The sequence below is a fragment of the Pithys albifrons genome, chromosome 3 (genome assembly GCF_047495875.1).
Source record: "Pithys albifrons albifrons isolate INPA30051 chromosome 3, PitAlb_v1, whole genome shotgun sequence".
In the NCBI taxonomy this organism is placed as follows: Eukaryota; Metazoa; Chordata; class Aves; order Passeriformes; family Thamnophilidae; genus Pithys; species Pithys albifrons.
This window is the reverse complement of record NC_092460.1, coordinates 77,543,268-77,568,649: the sequence shown is the minus strand read 5'-3', so window position 1 is coordinate 77,568,649 and position 25,382 is coordinate 77,543,268. Positions and strand designations below refer to the sequence as shown.

Genomic DNA, 25,382 nt, shown 5'->3' with positions numbered 1-25,382 from the left:
CAATCTGATGAGGACTTAGATTTACCTTGTTACACATACATGAATTCCTGTGTCTGCACCCAGACTTTCTCAGTCCCATCAATAGAAAGGAAAATGCTCTTCAGCATTAAACACTTGTAGAATAATCACAGTTATAGTCTTGTTTTATGGTCCTTCATTACAGCAGACCAGTTTTGGCTTTTGAAATAATCCTTTTAGAAAGCAGGATTCAGTTCCTCAAAAGGACTAAATATTTTGATCTTGTTTGGTTACCAAGCATGACCTTATTGTTTCACATAAATTGTTTTATGATAACTATTTTTTAAATCCAAGGTGCATGATAGGAAGTATACCTTGTTCTTTTCTTGTAAACTAATACAAATGCTACATGATGAGGTTAATTGAATGTTAGGTATTGTAATCTTGGTAAAATAATGCTTGAGACTAATACTTAGTTGTAGAAACTACTGATGTTGAATCGAGTAAAAGGTAGCCACAATTAAATAAATTAATAAATTAACATTTTCCAAAACATTTTTCACCACCAGGCTTTTTGGAGAAACCCAACAATTCACAGGTAATTATTTGTTCATATCAGACTGACTACTTATTCTGCTTATTAAATTACTGCGTGTAGTTACTTTGAATTTGGTGTTTCATCATGGAACTGTCTTTTATAGCTGAAGACTCCCAAATCTGATTTGGAAATGAATGGAACTACTCCTAAAAATAGGCAGCAGAAATCAGGTAATGTTCTCTTCAAGTGGTTCTGGATTTAGCCTCATAATCTTTTAGGAGTCAGTATTTAATAAGGCATCTGTTTTGTGTTTGCAGATCTGTTGCAGGAATTTGGTTTAGAAGATGCCGAGGACATTGAAGGTATGCATAACAGCCTCTCTGCAATGTTCTTTTATGGACAGACACATTGTACTTGCAAGTTTTTTCCTAATATTAGCATTTCTAGCAAGTTGTTCTGGAAGCAGAAGGTCTACTGAAACATGCACATGTGTTTGCTCCCTCCTGTAGTCTGCCGTTTAAGTGCCCTTCCATGACACAGGTTTCCTCCAGCGTACATGCTGGTCATCTCCTCTTTTCGGGCAGTCCTGAAGTTTGCTTTCCTTCCAGTTTGTATACTATTTTTCAGTATTGCAAGCACTGAAAGGAGATTGTAGCCAGATGTGGTTGGTCTCTTCTCCCAGGCAACCAGCAGTAGAACAAGAGGTCACAGTCTTAAGCGGCACCAGGGGAGGTTTAGGTTAGACATTAGGAAGAAGTTCTTGACAAAGTGTTTGGGCACTGGAATGAGCTGCCCAGAGGAAGTGGTGGAGTCACTGTCCCTGGAGGTGTGTAGGAAGAGTCTGGTAGCACTTAGTGCTGTGGTCTCGTTGACAAGGTGGTGTTGGGTCATAGGTTGGACTCAGTGGTCTCAGAGGTCTTTTCCAATCTAGTTGATTCTATGATTCTGAAAGCCTGCCTCTCCATAGCTTATTTTGTGTCAGCTATTTTTCCTGTGTGTCTTTAATCATTTATGTCATGTTGATTTTGACCCAGTGTTATCTTGAAGACCAGGTATTAAAAAGTACATGTGAAAATTACTTTCAAATGGTTATGTTTGGATTTGAATTTAAGCAATTTAAATTGCTTCAACAAAGCATCATGATTCCTGCAGGACAAATATTTTTAACTTTAAAAGAGTTAAGTGATAAAATTCACAGGTTTATGTAGTAAATACAGAAAAAAGGCACAGTATCTTGCACAATTAAGTGTTGAATGAGATGAAATTTCCCATTCCATTTACTTTGTTGCAGACTTATAGTAATAACTTTTTAAAGTGTATTTTTAGGTCAAAATTAAGTCATGGTATTCTCCCTGTAGGTGAGCACTCAGGATCTACCTTTCATATGTCATCATCAGCTGAAAAAGATGATGTTGAGGATGCCATTGACAACTATGGGATGTGGGTATGTAACACCAAATATTTTGAATTAGAGTCTGATTCAGTAAATTGTATTATACACTAAAGTAAAGAAAACTTGCCAATCAATGACTAATTCTGAAGGGAGAGTTCTGTAGATAAAGCTGTGTTACAGCCTGAAGTAAAACGGGATATGGTTTTGTTATGGTGGGAAAAAATCCTTATAATTGAATATTGAGTATTTGCTGTTACAGTAGTTTATCTCCCGCTGGTTTGCTTATATTTTCTTCAGTGTTTTTCCTTTTGCGTGGTACTGAGAAACAGTGCAGTCAAACTCATTTTTTTTCACTATGCAAAATGTACTTTCAAGTGAAGAAGGAGATTTGCCTGTAATACACTGATCTATTTGATTAAACATGCCAGGTAACAGAAAGATGAAACAAAATTTTAAATTTTGTAACCTTCTTGTTGCTTTCCCTGTCTGCAAAATACATGCTGTTTGGCTGTGTTACGGAGTGTTTGAGAAGAGCTTTCTCAGAGGGCTTTCTAGAGAGAAATAGGGCAGGCGTCCTGTTTGTGTTTGGCATACAGGAGAGGGCTGGATAGAGGGGTCTGGAGTCTTCTGTAGCACCTCAAGGGACAGTGGAGAAAGTTACTTCCACCCCACAACCAGGTACCATGAATGGTATCTGGCTGAGGTGCTCCTCCCCTGTTCCGAAAGGAGGAATTTTTTAGAGAGAAGGACCTTGATAACAAGAAAAGAGAGTGAGGAGTTGGATGGTCGTAACCCACTGGGACTTAGGCTGCAGGCCCTGTTTAGAAGGCACTATGAGACATATGGGGAAGGAGCACGTTGGGAGGAGTGAACACATGACAGAAGCAGCCAGAGCTGTTGAGAAACAGAGCATGGAGTCAGGGGCATGAAGATACTGGGTGGGTTGGAGGCATGGTATGGTTTCCACCCAAGTTTGGGCTTCTGATTTTTGGGATGAGGAAAGCAATGGGTAGGTTTCCCTAATAAATGCTTTTTTCTGGAGCTTGGAATGCAATTTAAAGTTTCTGTATCTTGGGTGAAGAAATAGACCTAATTTAGTCATCATATAATCAAAAAGTAAAAATCTTGTCATGTCAATGAACAGTGTATTAGCTTGGGTGGCAGAGGACTGTAAAATGCCAGACAGCAGAGAACAGTGGAGAAAGGGAGCATGAGAAAATGTTGGCAGTTCCAAAGAAAAATGGTATTAAAGCAATAAAACATGAAAAAATAAGTTGCTTCTAACAAAGGCCACCAGTTACAGAAAGCAGGCAGGCTTAAAGGTAAAAGGAACCCTAGTGTCCAGACAAGCCTAATCTGAGAAAAACTGTTGTCTCTAAAGTCCTTCTAAGAAAAAAATTATTCAGTGAGCCTTTAATTTAGTATCCCTTGCTTTGTGTTATGAAAATTGTTTTCAAAATACCTTAATTCTCTTATTTGTTATACGATAGGATTAGTTTGCAACAGAAGCTACTTAGATTAATTGTAACTTCCTTTTTCTTGGTAATCTTTTTGTCTGTATCTGTTTACTTAAGGATAAATATATTTTAGAAACTACCAACTTGGTATTAAAAACAGCACATGAAAATCAAACTGACAAAGCAGAAATGTCACATCAGGAAGCCCTAGCAGAAAATGAGGAATCGCACAGTGCTAATGAGGAGTTAAGTCTAAAACCTTGGGAAGAAAGATATGAAAAACTGTGGGTTGAAAAGGAGAAAAGGGAATTGAAAACAAATTTTAAAAACATTACAGCGGAGCTGAAGCAGTTGTTTGGTGAAAATGAAAGTGGGGACACTGCTTGCCTTGTGAAAAAAATACCAGAAGGTGTCTTTGGTGAAGAATTGAAGAGTTCTTGCATTATTTCATCTCCTGTGACAGAATCAAGTAGTAAGTTAGAAAGCAAAGGTGAATTTGGAGATACTAAACTTAGGCTAGGGGTAAAAGTACCCCAAATGGAAATTGTAATTCCAAGTCTTGCTGTCCTTTCTGATGAAAATAGCTTAAAGGCAAGTGTGGGAGAGACCTTGAATACAGATGAAGAAGATGGCACTAACAATATAGATAACAGAAAGGTGTTTCTAGCAAAAGAAGAGAAAAAGAAGATGCCTACTATGGAAACAGAAGAGAATGATAATGGAAGTAGTGAAAATGCAGAGGAATGTCCTGCTTACTCCCTGAGTCGTAGCTTAAAATCAAATATTTTGGGTGACATTTCTAATGCTCTTCCTAAAATAAGACCTGTTTCTACAAGTGATGAAAATGCACTTCTTGTAACAGAAAGGAAACTTGAAAAATACTCTGGATGTAATGATGATGTTCCCAGGGACTGCCTTATCAACAGCAACAATATAGAAGAAACAGAAATTGAAAGTCTTTTTGCAAATGCTCAGCAATCTTGTGGCATGCAGAAAAGAAATCTTCATGAAGAACTAAAACAAGATATGGAAAGATTTAAGAGTAAGGTAGGAATGCTGCAAATAGTATTCCTGGCTTTGGAGAAAGAGAACATACAGCTGCAAAAAGAGGTAGTTCACTTACTACTCCTTATTCTTTAGGCTTTCTCCATATCAATGGTCCTGTTCACTTTAGCTATTCATCATTAAGTAAAATACAATACTTAGGAATAAAGAGAGCAACAGAGAGGTGCCCTTTCCCCCCTTTTTGGAAAACACAATGCATTATTTTTTCAGTTTAACAGTAGGTGCCACTCAGTTCCAGTGTAAGTAGTTATCACTTAATTGATGTAAAAAGAAGGGCATGCAGTTAAACCAATTCTGATTCTGAAACAAAGAATGAAAATAGCTTCTGAACAGGGTCTTGAGCGATCTTTTCATTTGTTGTGATCTCTGCATGAAGTGTCTTCATTGCCCTTTACAAAAATTCGTGTTTGCTGTGAACTGTTTCTGCTTGTGGGTTTGGAATCTTCTCTCCTGCCTCACTGCCTACCTCTCATCGGGAAAGCGACCAACACTTCCACTTGATTTTTTACATTTCTGTTTTTACAACTAACATTGTGCAGTTCTTCTAACTCTTTAATCCATCAGTAATCCTTTCACCTTTTTGTTCTTATTTTAAGATACACTTGTTTTCTTTCTAAGGACTATGTTATATTATAGAATCGTGAGTAAATTCAAAGTACTTTCAGTGACAATACACTTTGTAATGTAATTTTGTGAAAATGCTTCTCTGTACTATTTTTTTTTCATTTTACGCTTTTCAGAATTAAACCCTGAATTTTTCTATCTTGGATATTGTGTTTCTCTTTTCTAGAAATACTGAGAAAGACATGAAACTTACCTTTCTTTTTTGTAGGTTGAGAAGGAAAAAAGCAAAGAAAGATGTTTCAAGATGAAGAAGGTGGCAGAACAGGAAGATGTTGATAAATTAAGTACACCGCCAGGCAACATTACTAATCAGCAAATGAAAGAAAAGCTTAGTCTAATGAAGAATGACTGTCTGAAAATGGAAGATGAAAACAGTACAGAAGAACAGGACAAAAAGAATTTTTCACCTGAGGAGAGGTCAAAATTGATTGAAATGCCAATGAAAGGGTAAAGTGAAGATCTGATCTCTAACTCTTATTTGTAGTATTACTCAAGTATTTGCTAAGTCTTCTAATACTGTACTAATTGAAGTAGTGTCATTAGTGCTGAAAGCTATACTGAGTAGTCCACTGCTTCACAAGTATTTAAGCAAAATAATTTAAAAAACAAAAACAAAAAAATTCCCAAAAAACTAAACCAAAACAACAACAAAAAAAGGAAAAATCAGAACAACAACTAAGCTCATAATGAACGTTCAAATTTATTGCCTGCTTGAAAAAAAAAAATAGAAACCACATTCCTGTGAATTTCCTTGTAATATCAAGGCAAAATGAGTTTTCAAAACCAGAGTTGAAGACTGAAAAAACCAGTCATTTTTATAGAAAATGGCCATCCAGAAAAGCAAAGTAGGAACTTGCAGTTTACTTTGCTGTCTCCCTTTTCTAGGTGATTTTAAGAGATTTACATGCAATTGGTCTTTTCAATAAGTTTTGATGCTCTTTGTCAGAAAAAAGGGAAAAGATGGTGTTACCAAATCAATCTGAAAAGTTTGAAAGAAGCACAGATATTTTTATGTAATCTTAGGCAGGAGTGTTTTGCTGTCTGTGCTTCAAAGGAATCTCTGCTCTTGATACTTCCTCTAACAGGGTTATAAGCTACATTTCAGCTTCCCTGAATCTAGTTCAGGTTCCACATTTCCACCTCATTCTATGGGAAAGTGTTTTAAATACTTTTAAATGCTCAACAATCTTTGTAGTGTTTTATCAGAGATATTTTTCATCTGAGTTGTTTCAAGATGTATTTTAAGTATGTCTGTTTCACAAAAATATTTTCTGTAAAGTTACTTAGTTGTAGATTTTTTTTTCCATTTAATGCAGCAAATTTGCCCTGAATCCCAAAGTTGCAAAGAAGAATAAAAGACAGACTTCAAAGCAGAAGGCTAATCAGCTGATGAGCTCTTCCTGTGGGAATAATTTTCAAACACTGGATGATAGCACTTTCAGTGAAACATCACAAGATGAGGAAAGGTACTGAATATAAGGAATGTTATAAATAAAACTTACTTAATTATAAAAATTGACCTACAGCTAAAGGTAAGTTTTTGTGAACCTGATGTGTACTGTCGTTCTTGTTCTTTCACCTGACAACATGATCTGATGCCTTTTGTGTTACAAAATACTTAGTTTTTGCTGAGAGTGCTTTGTAAATCCTAGCTGTCACTATAAGGTCAATGGGCACAAACACTGAGTAATTACCTGAGTATCTGCATACATAAACATATATATATATATATATTATATTTTTAAAAAGGGAGAGGAGAAACTTATAAAAAACCAAAATTGCTGTTTCATTTCAGGCATCTTATGGTTTGTTTGTATATTTTGTTGGGTTTTCTTCAGTTATATGTCCTCCTGGCTTCTTGCCTACCTCAGACTTACTTGTGTAGGAGGCCAATGTCAGAAGTTGCTGGCAGGGTACAAGCACTGTTCAGCAATAACTAAAACATCGGTGTGTTGTCAACACTGTTTTGGTCAAAAATCTAACAGCATTGTATAGGCTGCTATGAAGGAAATGGATTCCATCCCAGCTAGCCCAAGTACACTAGAGAATCAAAAATTATGGTTCTTTGGCCTGTAAGAAGAGGAGTCTCAATACTGAAGGGAGCTGAACCTCTGATATTAAACAGGGAATGCACATAACTGCATGCATCTACATGTGTGTACTTGTACAATTCCTGTCACTGTAAGCAAAGTGCAGAGAACAGTTATTTCAACTATTTGCTTAATATCTTGGGGGAAAAAAATAGCCTTTCATTAAAAATGATGATAGGCAATTTTTTTTCCAGTATTCAACTACATCTAACAAAATTCTTTTATTAAGCTTTACTTTAATTCCCTTCTTAAATTAGGTTTTCTGAGCAACTTTAGATATTGATCATAATGCAGGATAAACACTCCAGTACTGAAATATATTTCTATTTTCCAGACTTGCAGCAAAAACAGGGAGTGAAAAGAACAAGGTACTGTAAAATTAGTTTCTTGATGAATAGTTTTAACATCTTTTAGTCACTTAGATGGGATCAGCCAGATGCACAAATTGCTGCTAGTATGCACCTTTATCATATTTGAGCCAAATCTGTGGACTGTGAATGAATGAGTCATTGATGCATTTGTAAGGATCTGCAATACTATATAGCTCCATACAGAAAGTACTCTACCGTTTGTAGGCTGGCACAGATGTGACTTATGACCTTGATTTGCCTCACTCATCTGACACAACTTCAGAGGATGTTGCATTACCAACATCCACCTACAAAGAGGCTGTGTTGCTGTTGGAACAGCTTAGTGTGGATCATACAGGTATGTTGTAAAGTCACTTTTTCTTCTGGTGTTGCAAGTTTCTCTTTTACAACATGGTTTCTTTGCTTGCAATCCTAGGTATTTCATTTTTATATTTGTCTAATACTTCTTTATTTTAGAGAACCCTCTCAAAGGATGTGAAATTGTGTTACCTTAACCTGAGATGTCTGCCTGCATTGTCAGCAAACATGCTTTTACTTCATCATCGGTTCTCTGTCTAGTCAGAGCTGAAGAAGCAGATTCTTGCAAAGTAGAGTTGAGCTCTTTCTAATACATTGATTACCTGGGAAGACAGTGCCATCACTCAAAATGTCCCGCTCTTCCTTCTTCTTTCCCCAGCTTTATATGCTGAGTATAAGCATATGATGCCATATGATCAGGGATATCATTTTGGTCAGTTGGGGTCAGCCTGTGTCCCCTCCCAAAAACATGTACACTCCCAGCCTCTTCACTGACTGGGTGGTAGGAGAAGCAGAAAAGACCTTGGCTGTCTGTGAGGGACTGCTCAGCAATAAAAAACAATCTCTATTATCAACACTATGTTCAGCCCTATACCAGCCACTGTGAAGATAATTAACTGTCCCAGCCTAAACCTGCAAACGCCACAAAGAGTGCAGCAAAATAATGGCTTTACTTAAACACAGATGCATACACATACATAAATGCATACATATATATATATATACACACATACATAAATATTTGGATACAAATAAATAGTCATAAGAGATTGCATGTAAACACATAGCATTATAGGAGCACAAGCATCACTTACATGAAGAGTTAACCTTGGCTAAAGATGAAACTCTAATGCTCTGCTCTCTCACTGCCTCTCTTCACCAGGACTAAATAGGATGAAAAAGCCAAAGGATCAGTACAAATACAGGGCTGTCATTTGCTGGTTATTGTCACAGGCAAAATGACTCCAGTTGGAGAAACTTAAGTTGTTACCATTTAAAATAAATTCAGATGCTGAGAAACAAAGCCAAAAAAATTAAGATAACAGCTTCCCACCACCCCCTTCTTCATTGGCCTTCACTGTTTTTGACATTTTTTACCCCTTTTCCTTTACTTGTGTGGTGGTTTTGCCCTCTGCTAAATATGTTCTTCCCTGAGGTGCCACCAGAATGTCTGAGAATCTCAACTGTGCCCTGCATTGAGTCCATTGGAACTGTCTCTGTCTGACATGAGACAACCCCAGCCTCTTCACAGAGACCTCTGAACTACCTGTAGTCTTCCCACTACCAAAACTTTATCAACTGTACCTAATTAAATAATTTGCACATTAGAAAGTATTTGTGCATATGTGCAGTTTTCTCTTTTCTATCTCAAAATAGGTTCTGCTATTTTATTGAAAATTCAAAACATACTTCTTAAATATGAACAAATAATAGAACATGAAAAAAATCGGTATACAGCTGTCTGTAAAGAAGTAAGAAAATTGGAAAGTGAAAAGGAGGAATCACAATTAATAGCAGAAGAGACTCAAGATTTGAAATCTATATTGGCTCATCAAGAAGTGGAATGGAAAAGTGATATCCAAAGCCTTAAGTATGTATCCTTGTGTCCTGATAACATGTTATCTTGTCAGTGTTAATGTGCCAGAAGATGCTGATGGTGCATGTGGTAGGATGAGAAGTTTGGAGTCTTTTGCGTTTGGAGTTTTTTTAATCCCTTGGACAAATTATGCTATAAAGGACACAGTATCAGGGGGAAAAATGCCTGCATACTAGCTCTGTCTGAAATGTTCTGCAAGTTGTTTTCAAAGGTTTTTTAATAGCAAGAAAAGAGGACAAGAGAGTTTGTATCAGAAAGTGGGATTTCTAAGAGGGGATTTATATACATTGTGTGTGTTAGTGTCTTTCCATTTTCTGTTAGTGTATAATACTAGGAATTTGAGTAACTCTACAGAGTGCAACTCAGAGCTTGAAGTGTTTGTTTGCTTGCTTACATGTTTCCTTATTTGAAAGGTCAAATTCAAGATTGTTCCTTTCCCCACACTCCTGAGCTAGACTTGGATGGTGTGAGGTTTTAACACTGATGAGCGGATAACCAATGTTTTAATGACTTCAGGCAAGATAACTAGAGCAGGCACCATGGGAAATTCAGCTAGAACAAATGCAAAGGTTCGCTCTTGGGAAGCAAGATCCCCTGCGATGATGTCCTGTGAGAAGGCCTGGACTGGCCAGGGAGCCTGCTGAGAAGGCCTTGATGGTCTTGTTAGAGATCAAGCTGAACATGAGCCAGTATGAGCTGGCAGCTGAGAAGTCCAGTGGCAGCTGATCAGAAGATTGAAGGGAGCAATTATCCGCCAAACTGCATCTAGAACCTCTAGTCCAGTTTTTTGGCCTTCTAGTACAAGAGGGATCTTGTGAGTTCAGCAGAGAGCTACCAGGCTGGTCAGGGAGCGGGAACAGCAGCCCTGTGAGGAGAGGCTGAGAGAACTGATCTTTGAGAAACTGTGCTTTCTGGTACATGGAAGAGGATTATGAGGATAGCAAAACCAGTCCCAGCTTTGCCTGAATTTGATTCCCAACAGTTTGTCATGGTTTAAGCCCAGCTGTCAACCAAGCCCCACACAGCCACTCACTCACTCTCCCACCAGTGGGATTGGGTAGGGAGTCAGAAGGGTAAAAGTGAGTAAACTCATGCGTTGAGATAAAGACAGTTTAATAGGGGAATCAAAAGCCACACACACAAGCAAAGCAAAATAAGAGATCCATTCACTACTTCCCATGGGCAAGCAGCTGTTCAGCAATCCCCAGGAAAGCAGGGATCCATCACACGTAACAGTGACTTGGGAAGACACACACCATAACTCTGAACATTGACCTCCATCCGTCTTCCACCTGCTGTATATGCCAATGTCATATGGTGCGGGATATCCCTTGGGTCAGTTGGGGTCAGCTGTCCCAGCTGCAGTCCCTCTCAACTCCTTGTGCACCTGCAGCCTGCTCACTGATGAGGTGATAGGAGAAGCAGAAAAAGCCTTGATGTTGTCCAAGTGTTGCTCAGCAATAATAAAACCATCTATATTATCAACACTGTTTTCAGCACAAATCCAAAACACAGCCCCACACTAGCTACTGTGAGGAAAATTAACTCAGCCCCAGCCAAAGCCAGCACATGGTGTTTCAAAATTCTCAAATATCTATCAAGTATATATAAGTAATATTTCCCTTCTGAATAAATTATCTAAGTGATGTTAACTTTACACTTAAATAAGCTTATATTTTTATTTTGTGAAATTACCCTAAGAATCATATGTAAAGCTTTTTCCTTACAATATAAACCACCAAAATACAAATGTTACTGTCAGTCTCCTGAATAATTTGTTAGTGGCTGCTGATACTTGTTTTGCAGAATTTCTAAAGCAGATTTTCAGCTGCCAGCTCTTCCCTTGTGTTATTGCATGTTTTTTTCTTGTTGACTGTTACAAGGATATGAGGAAAAAATACTCAAATTAATTGTGAAACGCAACTGCTTTTTTGTTTGGATATTGCGGACATACTGAACAATTTCTTCCCATGTTTTTGTTTGTTGCTGATTGTTTCAGTAAAAAAGGTTCATATTCTCTAAGGCTTTCAGTATGAGTTATGTTCAAAATTAAATTGCTAGTGTTTCTGCCAGATGTAGATTGGGGTCTAAAACTATTTTTAGTTTTATTAAATTTAAACCCTTTGCATTTCTAAATAAATTTTTGAATACTGGCCTCATTCCTGAGTGGATAGAAACTGCTTGCTCTTCCTATGGTCAGCAGTTGTTTTAGACTTACAAAAGGCTTGTTAAAAATTGTTGGGTCTGTCAGAGAGATAAGTGATGTGCTAGTTCATCAGCATTACTTACAATCGCTGAATCTGTAATATGCAAGCAATGCTCAGCATATTAAGAAAATGTATATTCATCAGTAAAAATTTTATGATGCTTTGATCTGATAAGACAACAAACTCCTTTTGAATGAAGTGTCTGTAATATGAAGATGAATTGTTAAAATTTCAGAAATGTGCATACTATTGTATATTTACCTATTTAAATTTACTTAAAAATTTTAAAACACTCGGTGTTTTATTTCCATGTCTTGTCAAACTTATACCATGGATAATAGAATGAAGTTAGAATTCTTTTAAAAGGTTAAAATTGTAGTAAAAGTATAAAGTTTGACAATATTTAACCTTTTTATGGTTTCTCTCTGCAAATTCCCAATGTGGAATATCTACTTTTTATATCAGTGCTTTAGTTTATCTACTATTCTGTTAAATTGCAGATTTGCTTTGAAACAAGAAGAGGAGAAGAGGCTCAGAGTAGAAACACTGTATGAGAAAACAAGAGAAAAACTCAGAAGGAAAGAAGAGCAATACTCTAAAGAGGTGGAGGAGAAACAGCAACTTGAGTTACAGTCAAGAAACTTAGAAATTGAGTTAATAACACTCAGAAAGCTTTTGAAACAGGTATATTAAGTAATGAATTAAAACACTTGTCTTTATTTCCTGCTTTTTAATTGGCATTGTGTTCCAGTGTGGCTGAAGAAGGATGGACTTTGTTCACGGAGAAGATGTTGGGTAACTATTGCCAAATTTTGAGAACAGTGGGTTTTCAAGAAGTCTGTTCCTTTTTTTCCAGTTGTTTTTCAGACAAAGCTGAGATTTGAGTTATTTTTCTGAATTACTACAAAACATTGTGTTTATTTTTAGAAGTCAATGAAAATTTATAGATGAATTATAGCAACTGTGGGGAAGCAGAGTTTTTTTACAAGAATAAAAAGGAGAAGGGGAAGAAATTCCCAGCTCTGATTTTTCTCAATGTGCGAGTAGTTTACTTGTATTGTTGTAGGTTGAAGAAGAGCGTGATGAAACACAGAGACAGCTCTCTCAGGAAAAGAGTGCCAGAGCCCTGCAAGAAGGCATTTTGAACAACCACCTTTGGAGACAAAAGGAACTAGAAGAACAGACAAGAAGAACTATAGGAAAAAATTCAGATGTAAGCAGACTTATTCCCTAATTAATTAAATTTCACCAAGTTTGTTCTAAAGTAATAATAAATTATACATAAATTTTTCTACTTCTTAATGGAATATTTACAGTTTACCAGTGTAACTTTACTGTGTAAATACCTCTTCTGTTTTCCCTTACGTATTTAAAAGTTTTGGAAAGCAGCATCAGTCCTCTGTGTACTTTAATTGCATGTGTAAGTAGAAAACTTAATGGTGTAAATAGTGTGTTCTATTTTTTTAAACTGTCTTGTTTTCATTTTCTAGACATTTTAGCATCACCTTTTAAGGTTTCTAGCACTGGAACACCTAGCTACCTACATCCAGGTTAACCAGAGGAAAGTTTTTAGACACTCACTCTGTGTTCCCGTTACTTGTTTTTTTAATTGCTTACTGCCTTATCAAGCTTAATTACTTGAAGTATGCCTTTCTTTTCCACCTCTCTATACTAAAATTTTATGAGGGAAGATCAGCAATGAATTAAACTCTCTGTACTAGTTAGAATAATTAAGGAAGAAAAAGCAATCCTGAACACTGTCTTAAAAAGAAGTCTTGAAAAAGTTGAAAAGTTTACTGAATTTACTAAGAATGTACAGTTTTTGGAAGAATTATTTGTTCTTGACTGTGTTGTCTAATAAATGTAGGAGGAATATGTTGATGTGGGAAAAAAGTTATGTAATAAACAGGCAATTTACAAGACTCTTGTGTTCCAGGGATGATTCTGTTGTATAGGTAACTTTCATTAATGCTAAAAAAAAAGTGTTAATAAGATACTGTGTGGAGATAAAGGACGATTTTTGAGTTGAGAAAAAGGTTTTGGAACCTTTTTCTGAGGCCTACTAGCAGGTCCTAAATTAATTCTGTGAGAAAAACCAGCAAGCTAGCAAAACCAAAATGAGATAAGAAGGTTTTGGGTTAAGCTGCCCATGAGTCGAACAGATGAATGTTGAACAGATAAATTTCTCACGACAGAAAGTTTCTCGCTGTCCAGGAGATTTGAGAATATATATTGCGTAATTTGAAGTTAGAGTTAGCTTTTACCTTTACCTATTTTTTCCTTTTTCCCTTTCTTCGTGGAGTGATTTAATAAACTATCATCTCTTGTGTAACACCTGTGAACTGTGCCCTCAGTAGTGTTTTTGGCTGCCACAACCTACTGCGAACTCTCACAATACTGAAGGAAAATACTCTTTTTAGCTTTGTTTTTACCAGATTTGTAACACAGCTAAATTAACTTTCAAAGGAATATTTTAAAGGCATGAACACACGTGTCATCTTTATACCTGAGGTATTTAAAATAATTTTATTATTTAGTTGCTAGTGTAAGCTTAACAAAAGGCAGTTGTATATTTGAGATGTTTACATATGGATGTGTTACACTTCTCCTTCTGTGGACGAGTTGTACACGTGCATGGGTTCATAGAGTATCATACGTATTTTCTGAAATTTCACTCTTGTCTTTGAAATCATGCTTCACTATTAGAAATGTTAAAATGCAGTTCAATGCTGAAGTGGTTTTGTAGATTTATTTATTCATGTTCCCTGTTCCTTATTCACGTTCTTGCTATTTATTCATGTTCCCTGTCATTCAGGAGTCTGACACTGAGAGAGAAAAGGATCTGTTGTACAAAAATCAGTTACTGCAAGATGAGGTTGCTGTGCTAAGACGAGAAATTGATCAAATAAGACTGAGGCACCAGGAGGAAGAAGGAAAATACTTAGAGGAGAATGAGACCTTGAAAGAAAAAAATGAAGATCTCAAAAAGGAACTTAAACTGAACGAGGAAGCCTTAACACAAACAGTTTTTCAGTACAATGGACAACTAAACTTACTAAAGACAGAATCTGCAATGCTAACTTCCAAACTTGAGCAGACAAAAGAAAGCAAAGACAGACTAGAGACAGAAATCGAATCCTTTCGTTCCCGCCTGAACACTACTGTTCAAGAACTTGAACGTCATCAGTCATCAAAAAGTGATGTCGAACGAACGTTTCAGAGAGAACGTGATGAATGGCTTCGCTTGCAAGACAAGCTGCATCATGACCTCTCTGATGTGAGAGAAACCAACAAGAGCTTGTCTCAGCAGCTGAGTAAAGCTGAAAGCAAAGCTAATAGTCTAGAAAATGAGCTTCACCAGTTGAAGCAAACACTGAGAGAAAAAGTACTGCTTTTAGAAATGACACAAAAAGAACTAAGTCAAGCCCAGTGTCAGGCAAAGGAACATGATCACGCTCGACAGCTTGAGAAGGATCAAGTAAGCAAACTTACAATAAAGCAGGAATCCATGCAGGAGCGATTGGCACAGCTCCAGAGTGAAAACCTTCTGCTCCGTCAGCAGCTGGAAGATGTGCAGAATAAGGGGATCATCAAAGAAAAAGCAGTGAATGATGTACAGGATCGATTTAATGAGATTTTCAACAAACTCCGAGCTGATACTGAAAAGCAGGTTTACCTAGTGGAAGAGAGAAACAAGGAATTAAAAGCCAAGTGTACCGATTTAAGAGAGCAAGTCTTCAAATATGAGACTGACAAAATAGAGAGAGAGGTAAAATAGAGACTTCGAAAGTACAAGTTTGTCAGTTCTTGAAATTAATGTGTGTTTCTAAAGTACACCAGATATAAGTTATATGCATGGAACCCACTAATGCTTGATTTGTTCTGGTTTGTTGTGTTTCCCTTGAAATTGTGGAAAGTGGTGGCAAATGGGATATGAGCAGAGAACAGAAAAAAAGTTTCCAAATCTTAGCTTTGATCAAGAAAGATAATTCTTCCCTAGAACATTTTTCATCTCTTTTCCTTAGTCCATTTTTTTGTTTTTGTTTTTATAAGCATTGCACTGGTAAGAGCGGTATAAAAGGAAGAACCATGCAATATGTGAGGGTTAAGAAATGAAGATGCAGACAAGTGAAGTGATGTGGGATGGATTTGTATTAAGTTCCTACAGAGGAAAAAAACCTCTTCCTTTTAAATTGCGATAAAAATTAAAGAGTATTGTTGTGTTCAGGTGTTAATTTATATATGATCTGAGGGTTCTAAGGAGACTGGCTGGAGAATGCATTATTATGTATGTTCCTAGAAGTAGGTAGGGTTATCTCTATTGATAAAGTATTCTACCAATTCCAGGTAGAACAATGACTTAAAATTGTCTTCCCATTTTGTTTAATCTCCCTTACTTTATAGAAAATAGGAACTAATCACACTCAGTATTTAGACACACTGGTGTAAGGTTTGTCTCCCTTAATGATTTGGATAGTGATTTAAAATTACATTTCCTTGTTCCTAACAATTGCAGAATCTTTGAGTGAGGTAAATACCTTCATGTGTCAGCTAACTGCTTTATCCTTCATTTGTTGGTTACTGTAAGGTATGTGTGGGGAGAGCTCCAGCAAGAGAGTCAGTAATTGTTATCAGTGAATATCTTTGTATTCTTAGTACCAAAATAACAGTTTTCTTTTGAAGAAACTACATATTCTTACATATATAGGACTATTCAAATTTTAGTAAACCTATTATGTCAGTATAAAGGCAGTTGTTATTCTAAAACAAACTCAGTAAGACAGTTGTAAGAGGATGTGATTCAACATAAAGTATACCTCAAAAGACCTTTCAGATATATGTATTCATTTAATTATATTTGTAAAATGGAGGAATAGAACATAGAATGCTCTGATACAAAGTCTTGCCTTTGGTCATCAGAGTAGTCGCTGCAGTCAAACTGGCTCTTGCATCACAAGAGATTTCATTGGATTATGTTAGAACAATTCACATGATTGAAGTGTGTGCTTGTGCCTGGTTTCAAGAATAGTACTTGAACCTATTTCATGTGTTAGAAAACATGAACAGCTGCTGAGAGTTTGGAGGTGCTCTGATGAGAAAGTTGGAGAGGTGATCGTCTGTACACATGCCTGGTCTTGGCAGGCAAAATTTCATACATTTTGAGTTCAGTCCAAAGTTAGGTCTAATTGAATAATTAAAATAAGTCAAAATAAAGACATTTTTCATGTTCTTATATCTTTATTCATGCTCATTGAACTGTTCCATTAGGGCATAGTCAGGCAACTGCAGCAAGAGCTTGCTGATGCTCTTAAAAAACAATCTATGTCAGAAGCTTCACTTGAAGTTACTACACGCTACCGCAGTGACCTGGAGGAAGACAAGTTGCGCTTGCAAAAGGAATTGGAAAAGGTTAAAACCAAGGTACATAATGTCTGTAATTATATGGATACATTTGGGGGTGGCCGTTTAAAGTAGGAGTGTTTGTTAGCGTAAAACTCTAGTTAAAAATTCAGCAGGGTAGATTTCATGATGTGTTAGTTGCACTGTTCTAGAAACCTGGTGTCCATGTCTTTGACATGAGGATGTTATGTTCTTAACTTGGACAGAAGTTCGTATTTGCTAAAGTGCTTTGCCCAATCAATTGATGTGTCTATAGCTTATATAATCATAGGAGAAAGATGAACTTTTTAGTTCATGTTTTCAGAGATGAGCAAACAAGGCAGTGTCAGTGCCTAGAACTGTGATGTAGGAAATCAGTGGAGGGATGGGAGAGGCAGCTGTACAAGATGACAAAGTCACACAACTGGTGTTCATTTGCCACAAGAAGTGAAATGATTTCAGTTCTTTGGGCAGAGGGCATGTGCACATACGTGCAGCACATGAATTCCTCAGCAGTGGCTGACTCCTTGATGTAAAAGCTCACCTGACGACTGCAGATTTTTACTGTGATTTTACAGTTGCGTGAGGAGGAAGAAAAGTGTCTTCAGTCGGAGCGTTGCGTTCGTGACTTGGAGACTGCCTTGGCTGAGAAGGAAAGAGAAGCAGTAGCTTCTGCCCAGAAAGTGCAGGACCTCCTGTTGGCATCTTCTGAGACTAATACTACTATAAAACAACTGGAAGAACATGTGCAACAGTAAGAAAACAACACAGTGAAGTGAGGTGTCTGTTGCTTTCAGGGATTCAGTGGAAACAACAGGATAGATAGCCTTGTTGCATCCCAACAAAATAATACATGATGTTTAAGGATGCTCTGGTTTTGTTATTAGTTCACACTCTTCTTTTTAAATTGGTGCTGTGGTGGATTTTCATAATAAAACCTGTATTTGTTTTAAGCCTTGAAATTGAAAACACCAAACTGGAAGCCACTGTCCAGCAACAAAGCAATAGGATTGAAGCCCTTCAGAGAGACTTGCAAGCATCTACTTCAGTAAGCTGGTCCTAAATGTCCCTTTTTGTTACTCCTGAGCCTAGTTACCTATTTCTGTGGGGAAATTTTAAGATAAGGTTTTCCTGGAGAGCCTAGAGGAACTCAGATTCTACATTCCCCTGAATAGAGGCTGCTTAGAAAGCAGCCTGCTCCTCTCCTCGGGTTCCTGATTTTGAGAGTTTTCCCATTCTACTATAGCAAGTCAAACTTAACACTCCAATAGGTAAGGATTTGCAAGTAATACAGTGGCATAACTATTGTCTGCTTTAGACCCATCATAAGATCAGATACTGCTTCAGATAGTTGTTGCAATGTGTTTCATTTAAAGATTCATCAAGTTATGGAAGTTCCGCAGGGTATATTTAAACCAAGGCCTTTGTGCCAGGCTGGCGTCATCAGACTGGAACAGAAGTTGTACTCCCTAGAGCTTTTTCTGTGCAGAAGTGCTTTTCCTTTCACCACTTGCTGTGTCTGTTTTCATGAAACAGTGAAGAGTAATTCCTGTGGTACTTGCAGAACTCTGAGAGCCTTGGAAATTCCCACTGCCTCTACACAGTTGTTAATTTTAGCTCAGACAAAGTGCTTACATCTGTGGCCTGTATGGAACGACATTTTTTCGTATTGTAACTAGTGAACTAGGGTTCTTGTTACAACCGTAGCTGTCCATCAGAGCTGAAGAAATTTTGTAAAACACTACATGTGAAAGTTGAACTTTCTAATGTACTGATACTGTCAAGAGGAGCAGAAAGGCAGTCACAATGCTTGTCTTTCCCCTTTGGCTAATAGGGTATGATTTGCAAGCGTACAAGGGATGAGAAAAGCTACTCCTGCCCATTTTCACTGATGATTCTTAATATCCCACATGGTCTTTTTTCTCTCTCCCTGCTACAAACGGCAGAGGTGGTGATGGCTAACAGTATTGTGAAACTAAGGCCATTTTGATCATTGGTGCTGCGTGTAAATAGTATAAGAATAAAGAATTGAAGAGGTTTACATAATATTTGGTTTTGGTAGTGAGGTGTAAACGTCAATCTAGAAAGTCATAGTGTGCCCCTTCTTGCTTCTTGTAATGCTTCTGTAGGTTCATAACCGCCTGGAAGACTTGATAACTGGCTTACGGACAGCACAAGCAGCTGCAGAGGATCACCACACACAGGTAGATGACTGGCTTCTGGGAATGACCGTTTTAGGCTTTGAATTTTTTGTGTGTAGGTAATTGATGAAAAGATCAGGTGGGCTCTGTAGGCACACAGCTGTCAAATACCCACCTGGTTTTAGGGTAAGGCACCCTCAAGGGAAAAGGCTGTAAATTCCCTTGTTTCCCTGGTGCTGTGTATGTGTGTTGCAGTGTGCAAGATACTTGTGTTCATCAGCATGATTCGACTGACGAATTCTCTTCCCCATCCCACCTGCAGGGAGTGAGCAAGTGGCTGTGTGATGCATAGCTGCCTACTGGGGGTTAAAACATAGCAGGTGATGGATACGGTGAATGTTGTGGACAACAGGGAGATCTGTGATTGAAAGCTGAGAGAGGAGACTGGACTTGGGAGATCCATATTGTATTTGCAACTTTGTTAGAACTTGTCTTGAGACCATGTTAGTTTCTGTCACAAGACTCAGTGTTTCACCTACTCTGTAAGGACACTTGAGAAAGTCATACACTCTAAAAATTATTTTATCTAAGATTATGTGACTTTTGTGACTAGCCAGTAGACATTTTTCTTTTTATTTTTTTTTCTTAAAAAACTGCCACTAAAAGCATCTAGTCATCTTTTGGTCTTTATACTTGAACTGAACCAGCAAGTTCTGTTCAACTCAAATGCATCAGTTAGGCAAATCTTTGTCCCTTTAGTTAGAATCATAAAAATACTTTCTTGCTCTCAGGAGATGGACATCTGTTACAGAAGCTGTGAGGACAGCATATTTGCTGTGGTGGGCACTAGAGGCATTACTATATTACAAAGTATGTAATGAACTCTGGAGAGCCCTTGAAAGAAAGTTGCAGGGTGATTCTGTGTGTGTGTGTGCATGCCTTGTTATTCCCCAAAGATGCAACCAAATCTTGTCACTCCTAGAGCATTTGTTCTTTCTACCAGCTTCAATTTATCTTCCTGGCTATGTTTCCTGAGCTGTGTTTTACACTCCACATTAACCTTAAGGATAGGCCTTGCACAGGGAGACAAGAACTTAGGCCAGTTTCCATTTGAGTTACTGCTTTCTATTGCAGTGTTTTCTTCTTGGTCACCTTAGTTTCTTCTTCTGCCACTGTTGCTTTTACAGGTGCAAAAGCAGAATGCGCTGGCTCTGACATCAAAGGACTTGCAGAGCATGTGGGAAGAGCAATTTAAGTCAAGATCCAACCTTGAGGAGCGTGTTGCTCAGCTTGACAGGGAGAAGGCACAGCTTTTTGAACAGGTAAGTCCAGAAAATTCTCTAGATACCTAGCCAGTACCTGGAAGAAGCATGGTAACCTTTTTGTTCGAGTTCTTAGATCAACAGCTTTTTTTTATTATCCCTGACATTCAGGCTCTGAGTATCTTGTTATTTGGGGATCATCCAGGAAGCAAATAAAACTTAACTGGGTATTTTTGTGTGAATTCTGGGGTGGTTCTGTTGGGAAGAGTTCCTGGTATGGTTGGCTGTCAGTTGAGCACACCGAGCAGGGCTGCAGTTTCCCAATTTTTCTTGGATTCCTTCTGGTCATCTTCAGAGCCCCTGGTTTCTGAGCAAGGTTGAAATGCTTCATTTTTCCAGTGCAATCAATGCATGGAGGAGCAGCAGCATGTTTTCAGGGTAGTGGATGCTTAAACACCTTGCAGAAAAACATACTGAAGGAATTGTGGGCAAATGAAGTAGTGCTTGGGAAACAAGAAATGCCATACAGTTTCAAAGGTGCAGTCTTTCCCTTTTCTCCTTTTCTGTAGAGAAATAATGGAAGTGCACAGCAACAAGTACTTAGTAAACACCCACAAAGTAGAGGGAGAGGTAACGACGGAGAGGAATAAAACATTGAAGAATTCCAAAAGATCAAATTCCTCTGCCTGCTGATCATTAAAGATTCCTTGACAGTGTTAGATTGATCTGTATTCTTCCATGATAAGCTTATCTACATAATCCCTGCTATGAGTAGACAACTGCCCAAAGTGTTCTCCAGCATCTTTTCCACCTTTGAAAGAGAAGGCAACCTTTGCTTCAGTGAAGAGATTTGGTTTTGTTGTTTAGTATCAGCCTGTTTGATGTGAAACCTAAAGTGGTTAGCTCATAATCAGGAATTCTGGCCCTTGGTGCTCTGTGGAACTTGGCTAACAAATGGAGATGTACTGCAGCTTCTCTGTGGAGGGTGCTACAGACAGGGATTGCACCAAAATATTGTTCTTACACTCTGTATGTGACATGTATGTTTTCTGTTTTGGAAGTGTGAGAGTGAAAGAAAAAAGGTGAAGAAACTGGTTGAGTTGAAACGTCCAGTTGAACTGCGTCTGGACCAAGAAATGAAAAGAAACTTAGAACTGCAGAAAGACTTTAAGAGGTATGGCTTTTTGATATGCTGAAGAGGCACCCCTGAGTAGAAATTCAGTTTTATTGCTCTTTGGTGTAAAAATAGATGCATGTAACTCTGTGGGAAAATTCAAGCCTCATGTTAGTTTCTTCAGGGCACTTCATTCAATGCGCCTATAGTTTTCTATAGCTGCCAGAGGAGCCACCAGTGCTGGTTGCCCTGCAGTTCTCCTGTGGTGGGGGGGAGGTCTTTTATTCCTCTTTTCAGCTGAACTTGGAATGCTTCAGGTAATTTATGGAGCATAATGGTTTTTCTCAGCAATTCCTGGTGGTGTCAAACATGTTAAGATGAAGAAAGCCATGGCTGCACTGATTATGTGGAAGTATATGAAAAAGGCTGGTTATTCCTGTTTCATTGTTTTTCTACCAAATTTGCTGTGCAGATTGAAGAGACTTCTCAGTAGAGCTACGAAGAAACTAAGGGTGTATGAGCAGAGAGAAGTGGAGTCCCAGCTTAATTTGCAGGGAGAAATGAAAAACAGATATTCTGAAATGGTCAACGAAGTTGATAGATTAAGACCAAAGGTGAGCTCTCCTTTTTTGGGGTTTCCGTTGTGCTGTTATTTCTCTTGAAACCTGTGACATGCTTTCCCTAAATTTCTTGTCATGCTGATGATCTTTTTGCCTTGGCTGCGTTTTGGGTTTGATTGGCTTTTCTTAATGCTCTTTCTACTGTTACAGTAGCAGATGACTATAACTAATACTGATGCAGTTACCCTTATGGGTGCAGGTGCAAATGCTCCGTTGCAAAGCAGTAGGGGCAAGGGCTCCTGAAGGGCAAGCTGTCCTGCAGAGGAAGGGCAAGCCAAGAGTGGCAGCAAGTGTGGCAGGGTCCGTGACCTCACAGACCAGGGAGCCACCCTACAGGCCCTCACCAAGAAGACCAGATCAAGTGCAGTGACAGTAGGCGGGGTCAGCCAAGAGTCCAAATCCCCAAGCTGGCCCTTAGGGATGGGCAAGTGTGCCATCCTAGCAGGACATCATGTCCATGGGCTGAGAGCAGTGGGGCCCAGCTCAGGCCTGGCTGCAGCTTGAGGGGGCTGTGACAGCATCATCTTGGTCTGACAGATGAATGCCTTTTGTGAAAGAGAGGGGAGGAACACCACTGTCATTTGCATGGCAAGATCAGCCCCTGAGCCCTGTCTCAGGCACAAGCTGAGCAGGAGGCAGTTGAGTATGTGCTTTTCTAAACAGTGTTCTTGCTGCCCAGGGCTTGATGAGGAGAGGTGACACAGGCAAAAGGCTGTAACTTATTGCTCACAGGCAGCTGTTTCAGCCCATCTTGTCAGGGCACCCAGAAGCATTGTTCCCAGAAGTGTTTCTGAGGTTGCTCTGGCTGTTCTGTAGTGGCATATAATCTTTTATCTATTTCTCCATTCTCAAGATTTGGTGCTAGAGCAACCGTGTTTCAGAGTCACGCTTAGTTTTGGAAGGCTTTGTTGTGGAATCGGTTACTGCCTTTGCAGTGACTCCTTTTTAGTCCCAAAGCTTGTAGCATTTTTGCATGAAGAACTGAGAAATAAAGATGGGAACCTGAGGAATCCTAACACAAACGGTGGGAAAGCTGTTCATGTTGGACATGAAGAGCCTGGTTGCACTTCTAGTACTTCTGAGCCAGCAGATGATAAATACAGTCTCCATGGCCAAGCCCCTTAGAGGTTTTTACAAAATTCACTGCCTTTAGATGACTCTAAATTTTCTTTCTTTTTTCTTTTTTTCTATGTACAGGTTAGTGAGCTTTCCCAGCAGCTGGATATGGAGTCTAAAAAATGCATGCAGCTAGAAGTCCAAAACCGGGATCTTCAAGACGAGCTGTCAAACCTGCATGGGAAGTGTGAAAAACTGGAGAGGAGCAAATGGCAGCTGAAAGAAGAGGTGGCAAAACTCCAGCATCGTTTGGAGACTAACATGGTGGATCGCAGTCAAATAGAACAATATAAAAGGGAGGTGGAAGAACGAGCTGGACAAGAAATAAGACAAAAATTACAGGAAGTCAACCTGTTTTTGCAAGTAAGTGAATTTTTCATGTGTGTCTGTGAGAGGTATGTAAACTTTTTAGTATTTTGCTTTTGGTGCCTTATGCTATGTGTTAGCACTGTACTTCTGTCTTTCCCGAAGGCAATGGGGGAAGGGACTGTGGTTACACAGGAATGCTTTCATGGGAGCGTAATGTGCCCGAGGGTCCCTGAATCAAAAACCACCCTAAGGTATATTCCCAGTTTGCAGTGCTTGGGGGTATCTGCTTGCTGGTCTGCTTCTCACTGCTCATCCCTGAATGGGTTTTGCAATTTTCAACTCTTATGGCCAGACACAGGTCCTACTTTGTCCTTGTACGAGGGGTAGAGAAAGTGCTCAGAAAAGAAGTCACAGAAGAGGCGGGGGTGGGGGTGATCGGGTGGAGGTGAGGGACACTGTTACTGTCTCAGAGGAATCCTTTTCTATATCCGCTATCCAACAGAGGTAGTGTCGTTTCATTAGTAGCTTTGAATAGTAGTGCTATTTTGGGCTTCTTGAATAAAAAGAATTATTTCCCACAGTAGTTCCAGGGTTCTGCCTTGATTGCTGATGGTAGTGAGGAGGCACAGCCATAACTCTCAGTAAAGCCTTGAAACTGAGTGTGTGCAATTTTCTGGTGGGCAGAGTTCTCTTTATTTTTGGTGTTAATGGTGGTTGAAGTTGCACTGTCTGCTTCAGACACAGGCAGCCTCCCAGGACAGATTAGAACAAATCAGAACCAGTCATCATGCTTCACTGAGAAATGAGCTACAAGACCGAATCAGAGATCTTGAATGTGAACTGGACAGGATAAAAAATACCCAACAAGACAGTACTTTTCAAAAAGAATCCACCCAGACAGAAGTAGAAAAGTACAAAGAGCTATATCTGGAGGAAGTGAGAACCAGAAAAGGCCTAGCAAAGAAACTAGAAAGGTAAGTCCATGCTTTTTTGGACTGCTAAAATTGACTCCTTTTTCCTCCTGCATTTTGCTTCTAAAATCCCTCTTCGACATCTGGCCAGCATTATGTGTGAAAGCATAGGGTGGGAAAAGTACGTTAATATCTGTCTTGGGTTGAGCTGGCAAAACACCAACTGTCCAAGACAGAGTGAAGAGGGTTCCTCCTCCCCCCAGCCAGCTAAGGGGAAAAGAAGAGGGAGAGGAAAGAAAACCCCTCAAAACCAGGTTTATGCTGGAACTAACTACATGTATTTATACAGAAAGGAGAAAATTAAGAGGAAACTACAATATAACACACACTTACACAAGTTACATATATATAACAAGGAATAACTTCCCACTCCCCAGTTAATACAAAGCAAAGTCTATTACACTAGATTTGTAAGTACTCTGAGAGACACATAGCAGGAAACAGAAAGAGTAACAAAAAAAATGTTTCTACTTCCCTGAATGCAAACAAAATGCAAGCAGAGGCAACAGAAGCAGGGCCTAGCATAGTAGAGGAGCTGCTAGGTGTCTTCCTCTTAGTGCAGCCATGATGGAACTAACCAAGCCACTCCCACACACTGGATTTTACACCCTTTGAGATGATGTAGTATGGTATGGAATACAATATTATTGGCTAGAAGAAGTCAGCTGTTAGCTAGCTCAGCCCAGCTTAAATCAGCTGACAATCCTAGGCCTAGCTGAACTTTAAAAAAGTTTAGGCCCACCTGACTAAACCCATAACATATTCCACCCCTTATTCCATACCATATTATGTCACTCATACCTTAGATCTATCTATTCCCGCGCTTAAACAGTCTTTGTTCTTTCCAGGGCCATCTTCCACCCCTCCATATTG

The 25,382-nt window shown here is 38.7% G+C and overlaps 1 protein-coding gene across 3 annotated transcripts in view; it reads left to right on the top strand.

Annotated features, from left to right (window-relative positions):
* The window catches only part of ANKRD26 (ankyrin repeat domain containing 26), a 55,648-nt gene that overhangs the window by 21,716 nt on the left and 8,550 nt on the right, over positions 1 to 25,382 (top strand). For all 3 annotated transcript variants that reach the window (XM_071552464.1, XM_071552465.1, XM_071552463.1), the window contains 21 exons: positions 528 to 556; positions 660 to 726; positions 814 to 858; positions 1,855 to 1,940; positions 5,244 to 5,482; positions 6,352 to 6,501; positions 7,460 to 7,493; positions 7,701 to 7,833; positions 9,171 to 9,384; positions 12,098 to 12,281; positions 12,664 to 12,810; positions 14,413 to 15,366; positions 16,866 to 17,018; positions 17,555 to 17,730; positions 17,931 to 18,024; positions 19,106 to 19,180; positions 20,305 to 20,439; positions 21,441 to 21,553; positions 21,966 to 22,107; positions 23,311 to 23,592; positions 24,277 to 24,512. In XM_071552464.1, coding sequence (XP_071408565.1) covers positions 528 to 556; positions 660 to 726; positions 814 to 858; positions 1,855 to 1,940; positions 5,244 to 5,482; positions 6,352 to 6,501; positions 7,460 to 7,493; positions 7,701 to 7,833; positions 9,171 to 9,384; positions 12,098 to 12,281; positions 12,664 to 12,810; positions 14,413 to 15,366; positions 16,866 to 17,018; positions 17,555 to 17,730; positions 17,931 to 18,024; positions 19,106 to 19,180; positions 20,305 to 20,439; positions 21,441 to 21,553; positions 21,966 to 22,107; positions 23,311 to 23,592; positions 24,277 to 24,512 — 3,688 coding nt within the window. The remainder of the gene's footprint in view (positions 1 to 527; positions 557 to 659; positions 727 to 813; positions 859 to 1,854; positions 1,941 to 5,243; positions 5,483 to 6,351; positions 6,502 to 7,459; positions 7,494 to 7,700; positions 7,834 to 9,170; positions 9,385 to 12,097; positions 12,282 to 12,663; positions 12,811 to 14,412; positions 15,367 to 16,865; positions 17,019 to 17,554; positions 17,731 to 17,930; positions 18,025 to 19,105; positions 19,181 to 20,304; positions 20,440 to 21,440; positions 21,554 to 21,965; positions 22,108 to 23,310; positions 23,593 to 24,276; positions 24,513 to 25,382) is intronic.